Source organism: Salvelinus namaycush, chromosome 15, assembly GCF_016432855.1.
Source record: "Salvelinus namaycush isolate Seneca chromosome 15, SaNama_1.0, whole genome shotgun sequence".
Classification (NCBI taxonomy): domain Eukaryota; kingdom Metazoa; phylum Chordata; class Actinopteri; order Salmoniformes; family Salmonidae; genus Salvelinus; species Salvelinus namaycush.
Genome location: NC_052321.1, coordinates 27,697,418 through 27,721,839, shown reverse-complemented (window position 1 = coordinate 27,721,839; position 24,422 = coordinate 27,697,418). Strand labels below are relative to the sequence as shown.

The following is a 24,422-nucleotide window of genomic DNA, read 5'->3' as shown; positions in this document are numbered from 1 at the left end:
TTGGTTCCCTGCTTTTACCCATATAGTCCAGAAGTTGAAATTAGAATGAAATATTGTGCTGCTAATGTGTGCTGTCTTATCATGGCTGCTTAGATAAATGAGGCATGTATCTATCCCATAATGTCACTGGCTCCTCCCTGGGGACCAGGACTAGCAGAGTATAGCTGTAAACAATATTTTATTAAACACGCCACTACGGCACGGCTGTATTACAGCCAGGGAAACGGAGAAGATTCCAGACTCCCCTCTCCCTCCTGCTAATCCTTTAATTCCACTGTCTGGAAAGAAAGTAGCCTATCTCCTCACCCCTCTGCTCATTTCTTTTGTCTGTCGCTCCTCCTGCTGTTTTTTCTCTCCCTCTCGTTCCTTGCCCTTTGCTTTTTCTCCTCTCGCCATCCGCCCCTCCCTCTCTATTTTTGTATTTCTCCTCACCTTCACCGCCTTATCTTTCTTTAAAGACTCTCTACTCCTGCTCTCATCTCTGTCCCTTTTGCTCCTTTCCAATATTTTTCTCACCCACTTGCTTTGGGAGTGGAAGGGCTGTGTAGATAGTGTATAAGCTTGTGATTTATAGGCTAAATGCGCTAAGTGGTCTAAAATGTCATTTCTCTCTCACCCCTCCCTCTCTCCACAGGGATGTGAGACGGTTGGTAGTAGCCATGTCCAGGTCCAGACTTGGCCTCTACATCTTTGGACGGGTCAGTCTGTTCCAGAACTGCTTTGAACTGACTCCTGCCTTCAACCAGCTCACTGCCAGACCCATGAAGCTCCACATCAGACCCAATGAATACTACACACAGGGACAGCCTGTGAGTACACACACTTGCACAATCACACACAGAGACAAACGAATACACACATGCAAGCTTGAATATGTGTTGTATGACATGCACACTATCAGGCACATGCACAACTACACGCAAAACACTTTGACTCAAACACTTTCTCTCACAGACATTTCTATGCCGTACCCTTTCCAGCTCCTGCATAGTACATGCCCCTTCATCCCCACTGCAGCCTAATCCTGCCTGTCTGAATTCCCCCTCTCGTTCTATCCAGCCTCTTACCCACCGGCCCAGTCAGTTAACACCGTTCAGATAAAGGTGGACTGTGACAGACAGGGGGGAACAGTCTGTTATTAACCCCCAAAGGTCACCAGATAGCCAGTCTACCCCAACCCATACCCCCTCCAGGATATTGCTAGACGGCGTACACACACTGACACAAGAGCTCCAGTTCCCGGGGGGACAGTTCTTCTAGGGGCGCACATGTGCCCCCCTTGACCTATCAGAAAGAGTCCAGTCCCGGACGCTCCACTTTCTCCTCAGAACCAATGATTTGGAATCTTTCCCATCCCGCTCCGAGCCTTACTCATTATGGACCATATAATAACACTTATTTGGGACCTGTTGTAAAGCACATAGAGAAATCATGTAATATTCAGTTTGTCTATGCTTAGTTGCCCTTGATAGCATGAGATAGTGAAACGTGATTTGGCTAATGTATAGTTATTGTAATGCTGTGGGTGAGTTGCACTTAACTGTTTCCCCTTAACTTGCAGAAAAATCATTTTAAGGGGAAACAGTTAAGCTCAGCTCACCCACAGACTTTACTGCGCCCCCACTGGTTGAATCAATGTGGAATAGACGTTGAATTGACATCTGTGCCTAGTGGGCAGTCTTATTTTGCAATGCGGTAGCTCTCTGCTCCCACCACACACACACACAGCCCAGTGGACCGCTGCAATGCCAGCGTAGTACTTATGTTTAGGGGGCATTAATGCAGCTGAGAGAATATTCAACTCACCCACCAGGCTCTCTTCCTATTTGCATATTCCCTTTCTCTGCCTCTCACTCCCTCTTGGTATCTCACTCTCACACTGTAGGCACATTAATAGTAAGTGGTCTAAACTAATCGATTTGAAGAGGACTGAAGAGAGAAATGAATAAACGGTAAACCATCTCTCTCCCTCCTCCAGAGAGAGCCTCGTTCGTCCCAGCCCGACCAGGTGATCAAGAACATGCCGGAGATGGCCAACCTGGTCTACAACATGTACATACACATGATCCAGAGCACCCAGCAGTACAGACAGGTAACTACTGACCTCACTGCACCCAGCAGTACAGACAGGTAACTACTGACCTCACTGCACCCAGCAGTACAGACAGGTAACTACTGACCTCACTGCACCCAGCAGTACAGACAGGTAACTACTGACCTCACTGCACCCAGCAGTACAGACAGGTAACTACTGACCTCACTGCACCCAGCAGTACAGACATGTAACTACTGACCTCACTGCACCCAGCCGTACAGACAGGTAACTACTGACCTCACTGCACCCAGCAGTACAGACAGGTAACTACTGACCTCACTGCACCCAGCAGTACAGACAGGTAACTACTGACCTCACTGCACCCAGCCGTACAGACAGGTAACTACTGACCTCACTGCACCCAGCAGTACAGACATGTAACTACTGACCTCACTGCACCCAGCAGTACAGACAGACATGTAACTACTGACCTCACTGCACCCAGCAGTACAGACAGGTAACTACTGACCTCACTGCACCCAGCCGTACAGACAGACATGTAACTACTGACCTCACTGCACCCAGCAGTACAGACAGGTAACTACTGACCTCACTGCACCCAGCAGTACAGACAGGTAACTACTGACCTCACTGCACCCAGCCGTACAGACAGGTAACTACTGACCTCACTGCACCCAGCAGTACAGACAGACATGTAACTACTGACCTCACTGCACCCAGCAGTACAGACAGGTAACTACTGACCTCACTGCACCCAGCAGTACAGACAGGTAACTACTGACCTCACTGCACCCAGCAGTACAGACAGACATGTAACTACTGACCTCACTGCACCCAGCAGTACAGACAGGTAACTACTGACCTCACTGCACCCAGCAGTACAGACATGTAACTACTGACCTAACTGCACCCAGCAGTACAGACAGACATGTAACTACTGACCTCACTGCACCCGGCAGTACAGACAGACATGTAACTACTGACCTCACTGCACCCGGCAGTACAGACAGACATGTAACTACTGACCTCACTGCACCCGGCAGTACAGACAGGCGGGTAACGGGTGACCTCACTGCACCCGGCAGTACAGACAGGCGGGTAACGGGTGACCTCACTGCACCCGGCAGTACAGACAGGCGGGTAACGGGTGACCTCACTGCACCCGGCAGTACAGACAGGCGGGTAACGGGTGACCTCACTGCACCCGGCAGTACAGACAGGCGGGTAACGGGTGACCTCACTGCACCCAGCAGTACAGACAGGCGGGTAACGGGTGACCTCACTGCACCCAGCAGTACAGACAGGCGGGTAACGGGTGACCACTGCACCCAGCAGTACAGACAGACGGGTAACTACCATAGTACACCATACACCAGCAATTGGAAAGACTAGGCTAGCTCCCCTAGCACAGACTGAGTGCAGGATAATAGTCCAGCAGTGAAAGATGCACCTAGCTTCTCCAATGTCACCTATCAGTTTATTTACCCACACCTGAGACCGGTAAATACTGGTTCTCACAAACACACCTGTTCCAATACAACCTCTTACAGTAATTCATCCAGGTCTTAAGTATCATTATCCCTCATCTGTTTTTAGGGTCTGTATTTTGTAGAACTTTAATGCAGTGGTGGAAATAGGTCAGATGTAAGAGAATTGTTTTAGTTCTACATGCCGAGCCTTAACAGGCCACGAGCCTAACATTTTAGATGAGGGAACCAGAATGAGTTTTAATTAAAAGAGCAGTGCATTCTTTTGTTTGACACCGTGGGGAGTGGAGGATAAAGGAGGGGGAGGGGTGATAACGGGTGACGCTAAGCTACCCCACCCCTCTCTCATCCCCCGCCTAAAGTGGCAGGGCTGCAGTGGAGAGCGAACTTTTGTTTTCCAAACATAACAGGGAGACATGTGCCCCTCCCTAACCTGTCCCTAAGGCATGTGCACAGATTCTGTCCTCAACCAGAGAGCGCAAGGGAAGGAAGGAATGAGGGCAAAAGCGATGGAGACAGGAGGAAAGAGAGAGGGGGGGGGGGTGAGACGAGCAGTGATAGAAATTGTTTCCTTTGTACAGCATGGAAAATCTGTTAGCGTCTTGTCTACGAGATATTTTGTCATGAATTCAAGATATGAACATTTTAATAAATGTAGGAATGATATGGTGACACCCACATTTCTTACCTTCCTCTCTTTCCCTGTGTTCTCTTCCATGCCCAGCAACAGCAGAAGCTCCTGCCTCCCCCTCGGCAGACCCAGGCAGAGGAGGACCAAGCCGAGCCCCCAGTTGAAGTGGAGAACAAGGAAGAGCCCCCAGTTGAAGTGGAGAACAAGGAAGAGCCCCCAGTTGAAGTGGAGAACCAGGAAGAGCCCCCAGTTGAAGTGGAGAACCAGGAAGAGCCCCCAGTTGAAGTGGAGAACCAGGAAGAGCCCCCAGTTGAAGTGGAGAACCAGGAAGAGACCCCGATGGAGCAGGAGCCCTCAGGGGAGACCGGCACAGAGAAGACCCCACAGGAGACACCAGAGAAGGTGCAAGAGGAGCACCCCAAAATGCCAGAGCACCCTGGCCGAGATAGCGACAGTGATGGAGAGGAGAGTGACGAAGCGGAAGCACCTTAGTGGGGCCTCTCTGTGGGCCTCTGCACTGCTTTATCTGGCCATAGATGGGGCCAGAACTGGACTGTCCCTTAGAAAAGAGGTTGGAGCTAAAAATGATTATCCTGTTTTAGAAAAAAAAATCTACTGAAGCCGTGAACATGTCTTGAAGCCTTGAGGATAATGTTTAATTCGATTTTCCGAAATGGTCTGTTTTGTAATCGATACTTTTTTAGTAAAATACTTCTCAATGTGAATGCAGTATTGAGTTTAATTTTCTACATACATTTGCAGACACACTCCCAGACACCCAGCCATCCCATTTCAAATCTCCCTATCATGTTACTCTTCCAGTCTACACACTACCGTTCTGCCCCGCCCTCAGACAACGTCACTGTCATCTGTCAATCTGATTGGCTCGCCCAATAGCGTTGGGACAAGCTGCCGCTAAGCTGGATTTATAGGTCAGTCACCGTGCACATGAAGCCATGGGGGGAGAGAAGCCGGTACATCAGACATAGTGTATCACTCACAACTCCGCTCAAATCATCAGTGTCCATATCCGTATTTGGAAACAAATGGACACAGTTCACTGAGATTTTGGTGGTGGATTAGAGCCTACCCTGCCCTGAATCCCATTTCTGGCCTTATTGGTCCTGGTAGTGTGAAGAGGCCACAACCTGCAGGCTCGCAACACAGACTGGGAATTTAGGCATTATCATGCACCAGAGGTTAACTAGCTGTTACATACGTCAGGCTAGCCTGTAACCCCCCCCAAGCTACACCCCCACTGTCTGAGAGGAGAGATCGCATCCATAGTGTGACGGCCCTGATCAAAACCGTTACAATAGCTGCTCATGTCACAGTACGGTCGTGGTGGTTCAACAGACCTGAACGAAGCCAAGCTAGAGAACACGTATTGCTTAGATTCAGGGAAATGGTTATCACTGAGAGCAATGTATGTAACACGATTATACAGTTTTGTTTCAGTGTACAGGTGTCATCTTCAAAGGCTGTTTAGACATTCAAAAAATGTACATTTTTGATTTCAAAGCCTCTGCGACATGAAAGCAAATGTACTCTAGTCAGCCTAGAATAGATATCTCTTATGTGTCAGTAAAACACTGAGTGTACAAAACATTAGGAACACCTGCGCTTTCCATGACATAGCTTTCACCTGGTCAGTCTATCATCCCTTATTGATCTCACTTGTTAAATCTACTTCAATCAGTGTATATGAAGAGGAGGAGACTGGTTAAAGAAGGGTTTTTAAGCCTTGAGACATTGATTGTGTATGTGTGCCATTCAGAAGGTGAATGGGCAAGACAAAAAATGTGTGCCTTTTGAACAGGTTATGGTGCCAGGTGCACCGGTTTGAGTGTGTCAAGAACTGCAACGCTGCTGGGTCTTTCACGTTCAACAGTTTCCCGTGTGTATCAAGAATGGTCCACCACCCAAAGGACATCCAGCCAACATGACACAAATGTGGGGAGCATTAGAGTCAACAAGGGCCAGCATCCCTGTGGAACGCTTTTGACACCTTATAGTCCATGTCCCGATTTAATGAGGCTGTTCTGAGGGCAAAGGGGGTGCTCAATATTAGGAAGGTGTTCCTAATGTTTTGTACACAGTTTAAATCATAATCCATAAACAATTACAGGGTTAATTAATTCAATTATTTGTATGATAAATATCCCTTTACATCAAGACTTGTCCCATAAATCCCCAGATTCTTCTCTGCATTGGTTCTGCATGTGCAGTGCAACAAACTTTTTAAACTTACAACAACCATGATTTTTTTTATTGAGCAACCGGTCCATGAAAGCACACATTGTGTCATAGCCTCCCTCTAGAAAACAAATTACCAATTATCTTTATCTCGAGCTGTCCTCCCTGGCATTGTTTCCCCTAGCAGAGCCTACCTTGTTGCAGTAAATTAGCGTTAACTGGGAGGAAGAGGCCACTCATACAGACTGACTTTACTTGGCTTTGGCAGCTCCAAGCAGGAACTAAACTGAGACAGGGGGATATCCATTCCACAGGCAAGGAGGAAAAACAGGCTCGCACTTTCTCAAAGAACTGTCAAACTTCCCACATCTGAAGGTGAACATGTCTTTTATACTCACTCCACAGGTACTCTCAACAATATGACTTTACATAGCTCTACTTCGCATAGCTTAATGGCTTTTTACTTGTTAACCGTTAACTGCCATTGGTTGATGTGTCACTATCACTAACTGCATGCAGTATAACAGTACTATATGCATTTGTCTGTGTGCAGAGGAAGTACTGTGACTGCACTTCTCTACGTCTTTTAAGGGTCTTTGTAGAAGGTGAATTTAAAAGACAAAAAGGTATGACGGTAAACTGTTAGAGATTTGATGCTGTGATTTCTGTACTTTTCTGTTCTCAGGATGTTTTTCTTCAGGCATGGTTAAATGTTTTCATATTGCTTCAAAATATGAAAGCAACTTTTTATTGCTCATTCTATCCTAAATTGTTGAAATAGTCAATGAATCCTGGGAAAAGTGGTGTTTTTGGAATGCTAATATTGTCTCATGTTTTTAATACACTGTGAAGGGCATTCCCTGAAGCACGAGACAACCTCGAGATTAACCAGTGCAGCTGATCTCATCACACGGTCTGTCTTGCTAAAACAGGATATTACACAGAACAGACAAGGAAGTGGGGAGGAAAGTGTACAATACCTCATAAAACTGAAACAGCCTTACTAATCGATCTGATCGTTGGCTTTTGAACAAGTCAGTCTGACAGTTCCTACTTCAGCTACTGAGCTCTTGGAAGATTTTCCTTTTAGATACGACCACAGATTGAATACAATGTAAGTTTATAATTTTTGCGTCTGCAGTTAAAGACCAATGAGTGTTATATACACGGACTGCAAATGAATCCTTAGTGCTTGCTGTCCACTGCCACTTTGAGCAGTGTCAGGTCCACTAAATCTTCTGTAGGGTAGGGGTAGACTCCCTGTTGACCCCAGCGGGTAGGGACCGTGGTGATAGCGGGGAGTGTCAAGTACATCCACATCAACTGGCCCGGCGCATTCAATCTGATCATCTCCAATTACAGATGGGAGTGTCAGAGTTTATATCCTCTGATTGAATCACCATAGATAGGACCCGATACACTGGGCATCTGATCTGAAGTCTGGGAGCCATTGATATTTGTATGGGCGATGTATAGATGGGATTATACAAATCTAATCATCTGAAGGGATATTAATTGTCTCTGATCACATGGGGAGTGGAACAGCTCTGGCAATATAAACATTACTGTTTCCCTATTCTTTTTGATGAGAAATCAATACAATAGACACAAGATTGGTAACAATTTCTTCATTCTGTCAACTCTGCAAATTCCATCTTTGTGGGATGCAGGTTGCCTATTGTTTGTATTCATGATTGATTTGTTAACAGAATGAAAAATGTAAATCTTTTTCCCCTTCTCCTCTTCTCTTTCTCCCAGACTAGGATGGCCAGTTGCGGGTCGTGTTTCTGGAGCATTGTGTGGCTGGTGATTTTACTGATCATAGGCTGGCCCCTCAGTATCTTACTCGGGGGGCTCTATGGCCTCATCACCCCCCTGACCACCTGCGTGGGCCTGGACCGCCTGTCAGACCTGCTCCTGGACGGGGCCAACCTGGGTCGGACCTGTGCCCAGAACATGAAACACGGCAAGGCAGTGTGCTGAGACCGGTCCTGGTCCTGACTGCTGGTTCCTGTCCTGTCACCGTGGAAACAAACAAACGTTTCCTGCACAGAGGAAGAGTCACTGTTACTGTTCATGTCAAAGGCCATTGTGTTATTGTTCGTCTTGTCACGTTATTGAGGTGGTAATATAAGTTCAAAGCCAAAACACAAGGAAAACTTCACTTCCCAAACTTTTAACAAAATGATTATGCTCGCTCTATAAAAGTGTTATTAACTGTGGATGTTCTTTTTTTGTTTGGGTTTGTCTATTCTACAACTTGAAATACAGATACTTTGTATTCATAGCCTGAATTTGCTGATTTTAATTCATGATGACATCCTGCACAGGGCAGATAAGAATGTTCTACAGCTTAACTTTAACAATAGAGAAGTTATGGATTTATACTTATAAAGTGATACAATTATTTTGAACTTACATAGTGTTTCTTGATCAAATTGTCATTAGACCGAAAATAAAATGTCTGCCTGCCTCTAATATTTTACATAGGAATATCTCTGCATTGTCAATCCTCAAACATTTTCAGACTGGAAGATTTAAATTGCACTTTTACAAGTTTACAAGCTCTCTATTTCTCCACAGAGAAATTAGGTAGTACATTGTGGAATTCCGACTACTGGTCCACTTCTCTTACCTTAGGTTTAACTACCTCTTACCGTAGGGATAAACTACAAACTTTAAAATGAAGTTTCAGTTCTCTCTGTTAGACTATACACTAAGCCTTGTCTCACAGCTTATAAATCCTCCTCTAACCTGTCTCCTCCCCTTCATCTACACTGATTGAAGGTGATTTAACAAGTGGCATCAATAAGGGATCATAGCTTTCACCTGGTCAGTCTAGTTCATGGAAAGCGCAGGTGTTCTTAATGTTTTGTATGCTCAGTGTACATGAGAAGATAATGTAGAGATGGCCATATGCAGTAATTGGAGGTTTATGCCAAATAAGGATAGTGCCAACTCATCAGCGCTTCTTTGCTTATAGGGAAGGTTTTGGTGTGAACTTGTTAGATGATGAGAACAGATGGAAATCTGGATGAAGTCATGTAACATATTTTGATGCACTGTGAATGTCAGATACTCTAGGCTCTCCCTCAATAAAGTGCTGAGATTTATGGATCTATCAGCAATCATAAAAGTTCAACTTTGACCCTTAACGTGAAATGCAGAAATGGCAGAATTCAGTAACTGGGGATAAGATGTAAGAATAAGCATTACCTCTCTAAACTATGATAGGTTGCCATTTTTAATTGCGTATTGGCGAATTCAAATTCTCAGGAAGGATTACCTTATATCACCTTTCAATGATCTTTATTTTTTCTCAAACTGTGTGATTTGGATCTGTCCTTATAGCACAGACGAAGTTCTTTCTCTCAGGGATAAATTCAGCATCACCTTGACTTTTGCTTAAAAAAGCTCATTCTGGCACCATAGTTCAGCAAGCCATTGAAAGGTCCACCAGAGATGCCATCCTTTCATCTCTTCGTACTCTCATGCAATTGGGACATGGAAGAGATGAAACTTGAAAAATAGCTCCAGTTCAAAGGAAATGCACAGAGAACACAAGGTCAGAGGGGAGAAAGAGAGTGGAACATTCCAACTTTTCAAGCACATCTATCAGGAAGTTCACTTTTGCGAAACCTGCGTCATGCTTAAACCATTCATCATGGACAATTCCCCCTTCAAGAATAAAAGTAAGAGTAAATGCACACTGAAGGATGATGCATTTAAATGAATTGCAGAGCTATGAAAGTCCAATTGAAACAGTGAGTTATGCTGGCATGAGTAATACAAATTCTTGGTAGATTCCTCTATTGTGCTAGATCAAGTACCTTTATAGTTTTTGTCTCCTTAAAATTCTTCCCCATCTTGTTTTGATTGACACAATACCATGTCATCAACTTCAAAAAATAGCCCAGGTTCCAATACTTTAAAATCCCTAATAGGATTTATCCAAAACACTCCTGAGTGTAGCCTTTGCCATTACCAAAACCAGGGGAGCTATATGCATTTGTAGATTGAACTATTCAAATGTAATTCATGAAGATTTTTATTTTTTTCCAAAGCACTATTTAAACTCATTTTCTCGCTCTCACTTTTGACTAATACACATTGTGACAATAATTCTCTAATGCTTTTTATATGGGGAGTTCTAATCTTTGCAATAATTCCTTTGAAAAAAGATGGATGCTTCCCAAAATCTTAGTGAAATATTTATGCGAGTGCCATATGAGACCTAGTTGGGTTGATTTTTTTCTCCCAAAAGTCCTGGGGGCAGAAAACAACTTGCCAAAAACCGCCTGATTTTAAGTTTGTCTTTTTTCCATCTCCCAGAAGTCTTGGCAGGGGATGAGGCTTGGTTGGCTGGAGCAGCCTAGGCATGGAAGCCAAGCTGACAGCGTCGTGCTGAGAGGCTACATGTGAGAGGAAGCGAGAGAGAAGGAGGCGGGGTAGAGAGCAAAGGAGAGAGAAAGATAGGGAAGGGGAAGACTGAGAGAGAGGAGATGGAAGAGAAAAAGGAGGGAGGGAGAGAGAAGCTGAGAGAAAGATAAAGGAGAGAGAGGGTAGAGATTCGGCTGGGCTGGTGAATATTTTTTGGGGGGTGTGAGATTGGGGATGGAAAAAGACCGGCGTGCCTCGCTGGGAGGAAACCTGGGTGGCTCAGAGAAAGGATATATGTGGCTCAGCATCCAATTAACCCCATACCGCTTTGTAATTTCACCCTCTCACACACACACAAATACAGGGATACTCCTGTACTGTTAACTCAGGGTATGTCAAAGTTGGCCACCTTTCAAAGGGAGAGGAGAGTGGTATGCTAACCTGTGTCGGTGCAGTACACCAACAAGAGCTCACAAACTCATCGCAAATGGGGTTTGCTTGTGCTGATGGTTGTCTTTATACTGTAGTAATGTATCTTGTGAACTTGTGTGTTATTAATGTGTAATAATTAAGCATTAAGGCATGAGGGGGCCTTATACCACAGCTAAGGGCTCTTATGCACGACGCAATGCGGAGTGCCTGGATACAGCCTTTAGCCGTGGTATATTGGCCATATACCACAAACCCCAGAGTTACAGCATTAAATTAGAGCTGTAAAAATACATGTTTTGTCATACCCGTGGCATACCACAGCTGTCAGCAAATCAGCATTCATGACTTGATTCCTGCCTCGAGCCCTGAATGCTGATTGGCTGACAGCCATGGTATATCAGACCGTATACCATGGGAATGACAAAATATTTATTTTTACTGCTATAATTACATTGGTAACCAGTTTATAATAGCAGTAAGGCACCTCTGGGGTTTGTGATATATGGCCAATATACCACGGCTAAGGGCTGTGTCCAAGCACTCTGCATTGTGTCGTGCTTACACCTGCATTGCTTGCTGTTTTGGGTTTTAGGCTGGGATTCTGTACAGCACTTTGAGATATCAGCTGATGTACGAAGGGCTATATAAATAAATTTGATTTGATTTTGAAGTCGGAAGTTTACATACACCTTAGCCAAATACATTTAAACTCAGTTTTTCTTTTGTCCATTTGGAAGACCCATTTGCGACCAAGCTTTAACTTCCTGACTGATGTTTTGAGATGTTGCTTCAATATATCCACATAATTTTCCTACCTCATGATGCCATCTATTTCGTAAAGTGTACCAGTCCCTCCTGCAGCAAAGCCCCCCCACAACATGATGCGGCCACCCCCGTGCTTCACCGTTGGGATTGTGTTCTTCGGCTTGCAAGCCTCCCTCTTTTTCTTCCAAACATAACGATGGTCATTATGGCCAAACAGTTCTATTTTTGTTTCATCAGACCAGAGGACATTTCTCCAAAAAGTACGATCTTTGTCCCCATGCACAGTTGCAAACCGTAGTCTGGCTTTTTATGGAGGTTTTGGAGCAGTGGCTTCTTCCATGCTGAGCGGCCTTTCAGGTTATATCGATATAGGAACCGTACCTGTTTCCTCCAGCATCTTCACAAGGTCCTTTGCTGTTGTTCTGGGATTGATTTGCACTTTTCGCACCAATGTACGTTCATCTCTAGGAGACAGAATGCGTCTCATTCCTGAGCGGTATGACGGCTGTGTGGTCCCATGGTGTTTATACTTGCATACTATTGTTTGTACAGATAAATGTGGTACCTTCAGGCGTTTGGAAATTGCTCCCAAGGATTAACCAGACTTGTGGAGGTCTCCAATTTTTTTTCTGAGGTCTTGGCTGATTTCTTTTGATTTTCCAATGATGTCAAGCAAAGAGGCACTGAGTTTGAAGGTAGACCTTGAAATACATCCACAGGTACACATCCAATTGACTCAAATGATGTCAACTAGCCTATTAGAAGCTTCTAAAGCCATGATATCATTTTCTGAAATTTTCCAAGCTATTTAAAGGCACAGTCAACTTAGTGTATGTAAACTTCTGACAAACTGGAATTGTGATACAGTGAATTATAAGTGAAATAATCTGTCTGTAAACAATTGTTGGAAAATGATTTGTATCATGGACAAAATAGATGTCCTAACTGACTTGTCAAAACTATAGTTTGTTAACAAGAAATTTGTGGAGTGTTTGAAAAACGAGTTTTATTGACTCCAACGTAAGTGTATGTAAACATCCGACTTCAACTGTATACCCGGAGGTTTGAGCCCTGAATGCTGATTGGCTGAAAGCTGTGGTGTATCAGACCGTGTACCACAGGTATGACCATTTTTTATTTCTTTTTTCTAATTACTTTGGTAACCAGTTTATAATAGCATTAAGGCACCTCGGTGGTTTGTGGTATATGGCCAATATACCACCACGAAGGGCTGTAATTAGGCACTCTATGTTGCGTTGTGCATAAGAATAGCCCTTAGCCATGGTATATTAGCCATATACCACACCTCCTCGGGCCTTATTTATTAATTATAATACGTGCAGAACATACATTATGTAAGCATTAACCGTATGTAAACTATAGGTTTAATTAAAGTTGGTGAATGTTTACAAAGTATGAAGCACAACAAGCTGTGAGCTTTGAACACGCTTTCTGGAAATTAGTTCAGAATTATACAATACATTCTTGGTCTTATTCTCGATGAGCTTTTCCTTGTCAACCTGCTTTTCTCTTACTTGATGAATATGGATGCTGTTGTAGGCATGCCAGTTCTTTCATATTTAATAAATAGGCTTGTTTTGGTGGACTGCACTTGGGGGAGGATCTGTTCATCTTTCTTTCTATCCAAGATCATAACATCAAAACAAAACGTTATTTATTCATTTTATACAAATATTACCTTGGTAACAAAAGCTCATCAATTACTTATTCTGTTCAGTGCTCCGCTTATCTACGCTTTTAAACACATTCGTTGATTTCATTTCCACATGTGAAAATGTGTTGGAATCATCCAGTGTGTGTTGTTCCTAGCAGCCCTAAGGACATGGTGCACCCAGTACCTTCTCCAGGTTAGAAGGCCTGAAGCAACAACATGTTCAAGACAATCCAGTTGCTTCTCAGTTCAGAGTTGTGTGGGAAAGGACTAAATGCTTTCATAGCATATGTATTGAACCAGTTTTGATTAACTGTTAAAAACTGAAACACTGTGAGTTGCATTTTATGAAACCAATCTTGCTCAATCTATTGTGAAAGCACATTTAAAGCATTACGCAAAAGGTGTCCTTCGGAGGTGTGAATTGGGGCCTTTACATTTGTTTATTATTATAGTAATTCCCAATGGAAATCAAATCGATTCACTTTTGCTCGACAGTTTTGCCCCTATGGTTGTGGTTTGAGTCCTAAAAAAAATCTTGTTTCTCCTTCAGGGTGTGCGATTAAGGAGATGGCACAGGAAATATGATAGTGTCATGTTTATTTAGCCTCAATGACTACTGCTAATGTGGAAATCTCAGTATGTGAATATTTGAGCAGCTTCCAAAGTGTCTCTTCCCCTCACTCTGGCACTGCCATCCTCCCGACATGTTGTGTGTTATCATACCCTTCTCCACTCAGAAATGATTTTTCAGACTAGGATAATAATTCAGTTTAGCCAAACGCAACAGGGGTACATATGTTAATAGCAAGACAACAATGTTTGAAAACAGCGGCAGAATGATGAGGAAAGCAGGCCTAGGCTAGCATTCATTATGTAATGTAAAAACAAAGAGTAACAACAAGAGGGCCATGGCTTGGGGTAGGGTGACAGCAGCATATGATTCATGGCTAGTTGTGCCCTTTTGTGTTTCTTCCTTGTGGTTGACCCCTCCAATGCTCTCAGCCAGTGTTATTTAGACCGACTTGTTCTTTCTCTGTTTCAAGAGCACAGGCAGTGTCATCTGAAATCTGTAATGTCTTGTCCTTTTAACAAAATATGAAATAATAGCACAACACACACAAACTGGTAGTCATGAAAGGAACGTGTATTTCTTCTATTCTGATGTGCAATTTGAATTTATCAATTCAAAGGCATCCCAAACTTATTTGCTACCATTAAATATAAATACATTATTGAAATTGCAGACGGAATGAGTACAGAATTATGCAAATGCTAGTTCATGTTGGCATATAGCCATTATATCACAGCTATCAATAATAATCGAAATGCCTATTTTAGAAAATGATTTACTCAGTAACAATAAATAATGCATTATGGTTATTGCAATGGTTATTGATTTATGCAAATCCAATCACCCAAATGTATGAGTTCCACAATTGAAATATCAATTTCTTCTTGGAAACAGACATTAATTAGACAGGCCATGTAGGCCTATACAAAGAAAACAGGTTCAATTTTGTGCTGTTGCTTCACACTGCCTCAATGACTGACCTCTCCCTCTGCTTAAAGAGAATCCAGAACGGTGGGGTTTGGAATTTCTATTCTTAATAATGGAAAACAGCTGCTGTAGCCAGCTGTGTGGCACAAGTGGCCTCCCCATATGCTGCTCCACTGTTTCATCCCATCTTAATGTCTATTGTCTGGGAATTGTTACTACTGTAACCTATAACAAGCTTCTTGGCATGTTCCATAGGCCTCTGTAAATTCGATGTGCAATCGAACTCGTAGCCTATCCATGTTCCACCTGGAATTAAACGTGTTATCATTATAATCAATCAACCAATCAATTAATCAATGGTAGAATCTGCTTAATTTCCCACAGAATAGGATCAATAGAACAATGTTCTGGGAACTTGCAGCATCAAGATGTTTTTTTAACAATAAGGAATCAATGACTTCACAGTCTTCAATTGACAGGCTGTTTATTTCAGTCCTTGTACTTTAACCTGGTATTTGACATCTGTTGGAAACAGAGTTGTGAGTAGCCCAGTGGAGGCTGGTGGGAGGAGCTATAGGAGGTCAGGCTCATTGTAATGGCTGGAATGGAATACGTGGAACAGAGTCAAACATGTGGTATCCATATGTTTGATACTGTTCGATTCATTCCATTCCAGCCTTTACAATTAGCCTTTCCTCCTATAGCTCATCTCACTAGCCTCCTCTGCTGTAGCCTATTGTCCGGCTGACCCGCATTGTCTAGCTGCCCTCATCTTCCTCCCTACATGGGCATCGGGCAAGGATGCCGCGCGCGGGACTCCCCTCTCCTCACCGTTCCATTAATGGGCACGCGCTTGTCAATGGTGCGAGGGCTACCAAATAAGGAGAAGGTAGCGCATGCTGTCAGAGTATAAATTGGCGCGTCCTCACAGCTCCTTGACCCTGGTTTTACCCTCAAGGTCCAGCGCACGGTGCTGATCTGGTGAGTAGCGCTAGTTTCATCAGCTCTTCCTCTTGAGTCAAGAGTGAGAAATTACAAGTGTTTTGGAATTACCTCGGAGGACTACAATTATGCTAACCCGACTGGAAAGATTCTGAATGGAATGCTCTCGTCCGCAACTAACCAACTGGCATCCCCTAACTGGAACTGCGTCAAAGATACAGATTTTTCACCATACACTAATTCTACGTTTTTCGGCTGCATACATTTTTATTTTTCAATGCCCATTTGTTATTGTCCCGCGTTTGACATGTGGTTATTGTATACAGACCATGGATAATAGATGGGGACATGGTGTGCCAAGTAGCAAATTAGGATGTAGTAGTAGGCTACTAAATTACCACAATGTGAGCTGCATTAACAAGTAAAAATAAGTCCAAATTGGTTGGCATGAAGCATTTGTACAAAAAGTCACTAACCATTAACCTTCTGAATTACAACCACACAAATACTTGCTAAACTAGGGTCCTCTATAAAATGGATTGACTGAAAAGTAAATCATGTAAAATCAGTATATGATAGTTGCAGCATAGTTGCATCCACCCCTTATTTCAACTGATGTGATTCAACTAACAAACCTGCAGTAAACATTGTTCTAAAATATAATGCCCATATATAGCCTAGTATTAATACACTCATTTCAGTTTGCCGTATATGCATAATTCCTAGCTCAGTTGATTGGAGCATGGTGCATTGATTGTGCCACATAGTCCAAGCTTAAAATCGTGTGCAAAATGACCATATTATTTTACCGTTACAGTCAAAGCTGACACCATGTGCGACGACGAGGAGACTACCGCTTTGGTGTGCGACAACGGCTCTGGCCTGGTGAAGGCTGGCTTCGCCGGAGATGATGCACCGCGCGCTGTCTTCCCATCCATCGTGGGTCGCCCACGTCACCAGGTAGAGTACTTCACCTAAAGCTGCTGTGTGACAACCAAATAAATAGAGTCAATAAAAAGTGGTTGGGTTATTATTGTCTGTTAAATCACAACATCACGTTGGAACCTTAGAGAGCCATGTGTAAATTCCACTCAGAGGCCATTTGATGGGCTATCATACTCATACGCCACATTGATTCAGACCTATCCTTGTGTTTTCTCAGGGCGTCATGGTCGGTATGGGTCAGAAAGATTCCTACGTTGGTGACGAGGCCCAGAGCAAGAGGGGTATCCTGACTCTGAAGTACCCCATTGAGCACGGCATCATCACCAACTGGGACGACATGGAGAAGATCTGGCATCACACCTTCTACAACGAGTTGCGTGTGGCACCTGAGGAGCACCCCACTCTGCTGACAGAGGCTCCCCTCAACCCCAAAGCCAACAGGGAGAAGATGACCCAGATCATGTTTGAGACCTTCAACGTCCCCGCCATGTACGTGGCCATCCAGGCTGTGCTGTCCCTTTACGCATCTGGACGTACCACAGGTATGATGGATCGATAAGTTGTCTTCAGCCATAACCACTTGAAAGGTCTTGTTCAATGCTAACATGTATCACCACACTTTTTCAGGTATTGTCCTGGACTCTGGTGATGGCGTGACCCACAACGTGCCCATCTATGAGGGTTATGCTCTGCCCCATGCCATCATGCGTCTGGATCTGGCCGGTCGCGACCTCACAGACTACCTCATGAAGATCCTGACCGAGCGTGGCTACTCTTTCGTAACTACTGGTACGCACCGGACATGGGCAATATTAACCGCATGAGGAATGACAAAAAGCATGATATTTGGCAAAAATGATATGCCATTGGAGCCTCCTGAGTGGTGCAGTGGTCTGTACCACTAGAGATTCTGGGTTCGAGTCCAGGATCTGTCGCAGCCGGCCGCGACCAGGAGACCCATGGGGCGACGCACAATTGACCTAGCGTCGTCCAGGTTAGGGGAGGATTTGGCCGGCAGGGATGTCCTTGTTGCATCGCACACTAGCGACTCCTGTGGCGGGCCGGGCTCGGTGCCCGCTGACACGGTCGCCAGGTGTATGGGGTTTCCTCCGATACATTGGTGCGGCAGGTTTCCGGGTTATGTGGGCATTGTGTCAAGAAGCAGTGCGGCTTGGTTGGGCTCTCGTCCTTCACCTCTCCCGAGTCCGTACGGGAATGGCAGCGATGAGACAGTACTGCAACTACCAGTTGGATACCACAAAATTGGGGAGAAAAAGGGGTACATTTCTTTGTAAAACAAAATCATAAAAGTAAAATGATATGCCACAAATATATTTTTCAGTAACAATCAAATGCATCACTTGAAACCCAACAGCTGAGCGTGAGATAGTTCGTGACATCAAGGAGAAGCTGTGCTACGTGGCTCTAGACTTCGAGAATGAGATGGCCACCGCTGCCTCCTCCTCCTCCCTGGAGAAGAGCTACGAGTTGCCTGACGGACAGGTCATCACCATCGGTAACGAGAGGTTCCGTTGCCCCGAGACTCTCTTCCAGCCCTCCTTCATTGGTGCGTATTACTGATCTCCCCAACCGTTGATATATTGCACACGGTTATCTTAAGTTGAGATAATCATTGTGTAGTAACGTATACAACTGCTGTGGATTAGTTTAGACTTCGTTAAAGTCATCTATGTGACGTAGGGTAACAGAGCATATGCCTGCGGGTATTTTCACAAAGCAGAATCAATGAATTATCCTGATATCCAGATAGGCTTAACTAAACCCATATTCAGTTTGAGCTTTCATTCAAATTTGTATTACATTTAAATCAAAGGCCTTTCTATGTGTTAGCTGGTTCAGCTGACTAACTTATTGATGCTGCTTTTGAAATACAACCCCAGCATGTGAAGCATGAGCTGTGAATGCTTGTTGAAATACCTACCATAACAAGAGCTTGCAGCTGGTGCTGAGAAGCTGTCCATTTCAGTACCTATTCACAGCCAACGCTCTAGAGGTCAACTGCCCAACTACTGTATTTTCACAGTTGAAGGTCATAACAAGTGTAGCCTATTTCTCCAGAGAGGGCTGGCTCAGATGGAAAGATAACATCATTGAGGCATCACTACAGACCCGGATTCGATCCCAGGCTGTGTCACAGCCGGCCGTGACCGGGAGACCCATGAGGTGGCGCACAACTGACCCAGTGTCGTTTGGGTTAGGGGAGGGTTTGGCTGGCTGAGATATCCTTGTCCCATCACGCTCTAGTGACTCCTTGTGGCGGGCCTGGTGCCTGCAAGCTGACTTCTGGTTGCCAGCTGGACGGCGTTTCCTCTGACACATTGGTGCAGCTGGCTTCCGGGTTAAGCGAGCAGTGTGTAAAGAAGCAGTGCGGCTTGGCAGGGTCGTTTTTCGGAGGACACGTGGCTCTCGACCTTCGCCTCTCCCAAGTCCGTAGAGGAATTGCAGCGATGGACAAGACTGATAACATCATTGTCCTTTGGTAAACAGGTATGGAATCTGCTGGCATTCACGAAACTACCTACAACAGCATCATGAAGTGTGACATCGACATCCGTAAGGACCTGTATGCCAACAACGTTCTGTCTGGTGGTACCACCATGTACCCTGGAATTGCTGACCGTATGCAGAAGGAGATCACAGCTTTGGCCCCTAGCACCATGAAGATTAAGGTAATGTTGATTTAGACATGCTGTTTTAGGATTGTTCTTTATTTTCAATGTTCTATTGCAATGTATTTCCTAGACGGTTTAGTGCTATGGGGCACAAAACTTTTACACCCAAAAATGTAACAAAAGTCAGCTATTTTCCTGCCCATTTGAGAGAATGGTCTCTTATGTAGATTTTATGCACATAAGAACAGAAAATGTTTTTCACTTTATAAAACACCTTGCTATTAGGCCACTAACCAATGGCATTATCACTTGTTTGTAGATCATCGCTCCCCCTGAGAGGAAGTACTCTGTGTGGATCGGCGGATCCATCCTGGCCTCCCTCTCCACCTTCCAGCAGATGTGGATCAGCAAGCAGGAATATGACGAGGCTGGCCCCTCCATCGTCCACCGGAAGTGCTTCTAATCCCCATGGCCCCTCCTCCACCTTCTCCTCCGCCCCACAGTTACCTCTGCTCCGTCTGCGCTCAACTTAACTTACAGCCCAGGCTCAGGCCCAGGCAGCCTTTCGTGTATTGTCGTCATTGACCAGTTTGTTTACACTCAAGTGCAATTTACATGTGGATATGTATAGGTTTATAAATAAACGAGACCCGGGACTTGCAACACACCTTTTTATGTCTCATTATGGCTTGCGATAGATACACTTCAGTTATCCCCTATAAGGATAGCCTATATGTTTTAGAGGTCACTTATAAATCATGTAGGGAGAGCATGTTCCTTAATCACAATCGCTTATTGCTTAAACCTATAGGCCTATATGACTCTTCAATGACAAAGGTGTCAGGAATGGCACTGTAAAATACCTTGTTCTGTACAGGTGAGCCAATGGGGAGCATGCATGCAAAACAAAAGCATCAAAGAAAAGACAGAAATTGACACTGCATAAATTAAGGACTTGGATTGGTGTGCTTTTGCCTTGTGTTTCATGGGCGTTGTGACTTGTGTATTGGTATACAGTGTTTGCATTCCTGATGACCTCAAAGCCACCTATGTCTCTATTATTCAAGATCATGTGCTGAGCTTCCCCCTCCCATCTCCCTCTCTTACACACACACACACACACACACACACACCTTCTCGTCTATCACATCACGTGGTGATTCATTGGAAGGTTATAAAACATTTCACGTTATGAAAGATTACAGCAGGGAGAGCTAAGGCATCTGATGATCCATTAAACATGCCTGTTCATTGAATAAAAACAGTCACATGATCCCTCACACTAATCCATGCACCTTAGATCAGGTAATAGATTCTATCTGCAAAGGTACATTCTATGTATAAATATCGGTTCTCTTCCACAGCAAGGGTCAAAATCTAAATATTTTACAGAGCATTCATGAGGCATTTTAGTAGCCTCATTAAACAATTAACTTATTAGGCATAGGCCTATCCTGCATTGTAATGCATGACATTTGGGGGGAAATAAGATTAATATTTGTATTTTATATTTTCAAATATTTATGTGAATATACAGGACAATAAAGGCTACTCAATTTCAAATTATTATTAGGCCTACCACTTTGAAATAATCTTAGATATCATTGACAAATATTTGTGTGGTTGCATCTAAAAATAGTCTAATGTTAAGTCATGTGTACACGCTCCCTGCTCTGTAGTTGAATTGATCATATCTAAGGGCGAAACAGGCCTGTTTTGATGCCTTTTTAAACCCCCACACACAGGCAGGCAACCTCATAAAGCTATTAGCAACTCGGATGGCACTTTCACTTAGTCACAGTGTATCCACAGCAATATCTTTGCCCTGTGATGGAAACAATAGCTTTCCCAGTGGGCAAAACCTGGTTGAAAAGACGTCAGTATGACGTCTTATTCTGGTCGCAAGGTGGTTGAAAAATCACATTTTTTTCATACGTCTTTTTACTGACCAGAATATTACGTATTTTTCTGAACATCATACGACCAGTTGGTCATAATTGTGACCTCTATCTGACAAGCTGATCATAATTCTGAGCACTATATTATGTGCTATATTATGTAGCCTACTGGTCACAGTTAAGACCTCATCATAACCTGGTAATGACCACCTGACTACAGTTTATTACCTACTGTAAAAAGTATTGCAGAGGATAAAGTTGGATATTGAAAATATGGTTCATTACATTTCTATATGTTTCCATAGTCACCAATTCAAGTTTAAATCTGCAGCATATTCTTACATTTAAAATAGATCAAGCAATGGCAAAAACAAATTGTCACAGCTGTTGAATGAAGTAGACCAAGGTGCATCGTAGTGAGCGTACATATTACTTTATTATTATGACGCCGACAAAAACAATAAACAATCCAAAACAAACCGTGAAGCTTAGGCTAAGTGCCACAAACAAAGTCAACTTCCCACCAAAACAGGTGGGAAAAAGGGATACCTAAGTATGGTTCTCAATCAGAGACAACGATAGACAGCTGTCCCTGATTGAGAACCCTACCCGGCCAAAACATAGAAATACAAATAATAGGACATAGAATACCCACCCCAAATCACACCCTGACCAAACCAAATAGAGACATTTAAAGGACCTCTAAGGTCAGGGAGTGACACAAATCTACATCACAATTGTTGCACACACATCACAATTGACTATCTGCAAATAGTCATTGTTTCATAATTCACCCACAGACATTACATATATAGAAAGACTGGGACACAGTTTATATAAAGTCAGATTGTTTTATTTTATTAATGATTAATAAGAGTGGTGTGATGGGTCAGATCTGCAGTGAAGAGAATCAGCGAATTACAACTTTATAAATATGAGATTTTCTTTTTTTTTAAGGATATTTGTGAAGAAACTTTGTGAACTCAGCTGGCTAAAGGTATTTTCAAAGAACTTCCATGGTACTAGTTGAGGAAGTTTGTGACAGTTATAGCTTAGATGTCTTCAAAAAGGAGCAACTTGCTCATATGCACACAGTACCAGTCAAAAGTTTGAACACACCTACTCATTCACCTTTCTCTTTGCTTATTTGAGCTGTTCTTGCCATAATATGGACTTGGTCTTTTACCAAATAGGGCTATCTTCTGTAATCCACCCCTACCTTCTTGTCACAACACAACTGATTGTCTCAAATGCATTAAAAAGGAAAGAAATTCCACAAATTTACTTTTAACAAGGCACACCTGTTAATTGAAATGCATTCGAGGTGACTACCTCATGAAGCTGGTTGAGAAAATGCCAAGCGTGTGCAAAGCTGTCATCAAGGCAAAGGTTGACTACTTTGAAGAATCTCAAATATAAAATATATTTTGATTTGTTTAACACTTTTTTGGTTACTACATGATTCCATATGCGTTATTTCATAGTTTTGATGTCTCACTCTTATTCTATAATGTTGAAAATAGTAAAAATAAAGAAAAACCCTTGAATGAGTAGGTGTTCTAAAACTTTTGACTGGTACTGTACTTTGTGTCCTCCTCCAACACAGCGGTCAGGGGCATATTTGAGGACTTTCCGGAGGGCCTGCAACACATCAACCTCCTGAGTGTTCTGACTTTTCATGACCGTAAGCATAAAAAGAGAAGAAAATTAATTAACGATTGGCATAATGTGAATATGCAGGACACGACAGAACAGTAATGCACAGTAAAATATCTTTAACAGCCAGAATCTACAAAAATTGTCTCATTGTCTATGTCAAATGTCACAACTGCTCACATTTACATTCCAACTACAAAAGAGCACATGCGAGTGGTAGCAAAGGCATGTTTGCTCCTCTCTCCCTTCATAATATTATTGAAGTGGGACAATAATTCATTTGAAAATTTTTAAGAGGATATTAAATTAGACAGTAGTTGGATAATGACAATTTTTAACTCATGTCTAAATGGTAAAGTTTTGCTTAATCCTAATCCATGTTGTAATATTCAAAAGTTTTGTATAAACACACCAATCCCCCAAGAAATGTAAATGCAAAAATGTAATTATGTGTAAAGAGGCATTAAAAAGAAGAAAAAAAATGTAATTCCTGCAACAAACATTAGAAATGGAAATGGCAAATCTCTTCCTCTTCTCTGCAACCTAAAGGGGTTCATCGGCTGCAGCTGAGCACGTGTGTGAGTTTGATTGTGTGACAGGGAGAATGAGCAAGAGAGAAGTGGGAGAAACGTTACACGACTCACCAAGGGAGCTGTCTGTTGAATCAGGACACAAGGGGTTTGCACCAACAACAAAAAAAGTTAAGTTAAAATAGAATATTATTTGCTTTACAAACTTACTGTATATTATTAGAAGCAGTGCTATTTTAATTTGATCTACTTACACTACACTCTTAGTAAAGAGTTCCAAAGCGGTTCTTCGGCTGTCCCCATAAGATAACCATTTTTGGTTCCATATAGAACCCTCTGTAGAAAGTTTTACCTGGAATCAAAAAGGGTTCTATATTTGACCAAAATGGGTTCTTCAAAGGGTAATCCTATGGGGACAGCCAATGAACTGGTTTACGTTCTAGATAGCACCTTTTTTCCCCTAAGAGTGTATGATCAGCCATTATGGACAGCTGAATAGCATGTCTCTTGGGAATCTAGTCTCAGTGAGACCTGATGCAGAGAAAAAACGAATGATCATCAGCATAACTAGTACAAACCTAGCTCTTACAAAGCTGGCTAGTAGGAATCAAAACACATTGAAGATCAGAGTATGAAACAGAAAAAATAAACATTTTGCACATAAAACTTGACTATGGATTTGAGGAGTTATGGTTCTG

At 43.1% G+C, this 24,422-nt stretch overlaps 2 protein-coding genes across 4 annotated transcripts in view; both read left to right on the top strand.

Moving 5' to 3' along the window:
- The window catches only part of aqr (aquarius intron-binding spliceosomal factor), a 58,849-nt gene extending 53,950 nt beyond the window's left edge, over positions 1-4,899 (top strand). The window contains exons 33-36 of one of the 2 annotated variants that reach the window (XM_039009687.1): positions 635-809; positions 1,979-2,092; positions 4,268-4,351; positions 4,382-4,899. In XM_039009687.1, the coding sequence (XP_038865615.1) occupies positions 635-809; positions 1,979-2,092; positions 4,268-4,351; positions 4,382-4,666 (658 nt within the window). In that variant the 3' untranslated portion in view covers positions 4,667-4,899. Of the gene's footprint in view, positions 1-634; positions 810-1,978; positions 2,093-4,267 lie in introns of both variants that reach the window. The other variant, XM_039009686.1, reaches the window with a different exon arrangement.
- An 11,994-nt stretch (positions 4,900-16,893) lies between these two features.
- LOC120060395 (actin, alpha cardiac muscle 1) lies at positions 16,894-20,103 on the top strand. Of its 2 annotated transcripts, none has more exons than XM_039009685.1 (6): positions 16,894-17,022; positions 17,354-17,549; positions 17,635-17,796; positions 18,383-18,574; positions 19,516-19,697; positions 19,960-20,103. In XM_039009685.1, exons 1-6 carry the CDS (start codon positions 16,894-16,896, stop codon positions 20,101-20,103), a joined length of 1,005 nt encoding a protein of 334 aa, XP_038865613.1. The 2 variants fall into 2 exon arrangements, with proteins under 2 accessions (XP_038865613.1, XP_038865612.1); XM_039009684.1 differs by having other exon boundaries at positions 17,225-17,549.
- The last annotated feature ends 4,319 nt before the right edge of the window (positions 20,104-24,422 follow it).

What these genes read in the sequence shown, in the direction of transcription:
- LOC120060395 (XM_039009684.1), top strand. Translation starts at nt 16,894, where the DNA reads ATGTGCGACGACGAGGAGACTACCGCTTTGGTGTGCGACAACGGCTCT. An exon ending in TGGGTCGCCCACGTCACCAG is followed by an intron (nt 17,023 to 17,224) that starts GTAGAGTACTTC and finishes GTGTTTTCTCAG; the next exon opens with GGCGTCATGGTCGGTATGGG. An exon ending in CTACTCTTTCGTAACTACTG is followed by an intron (nt 17,797 to 18,382) that starts GTACGCACCGGA and finishes GAAACCCAACAG; the next exon opens with CTGAGCGTGAGATAGTTCGT.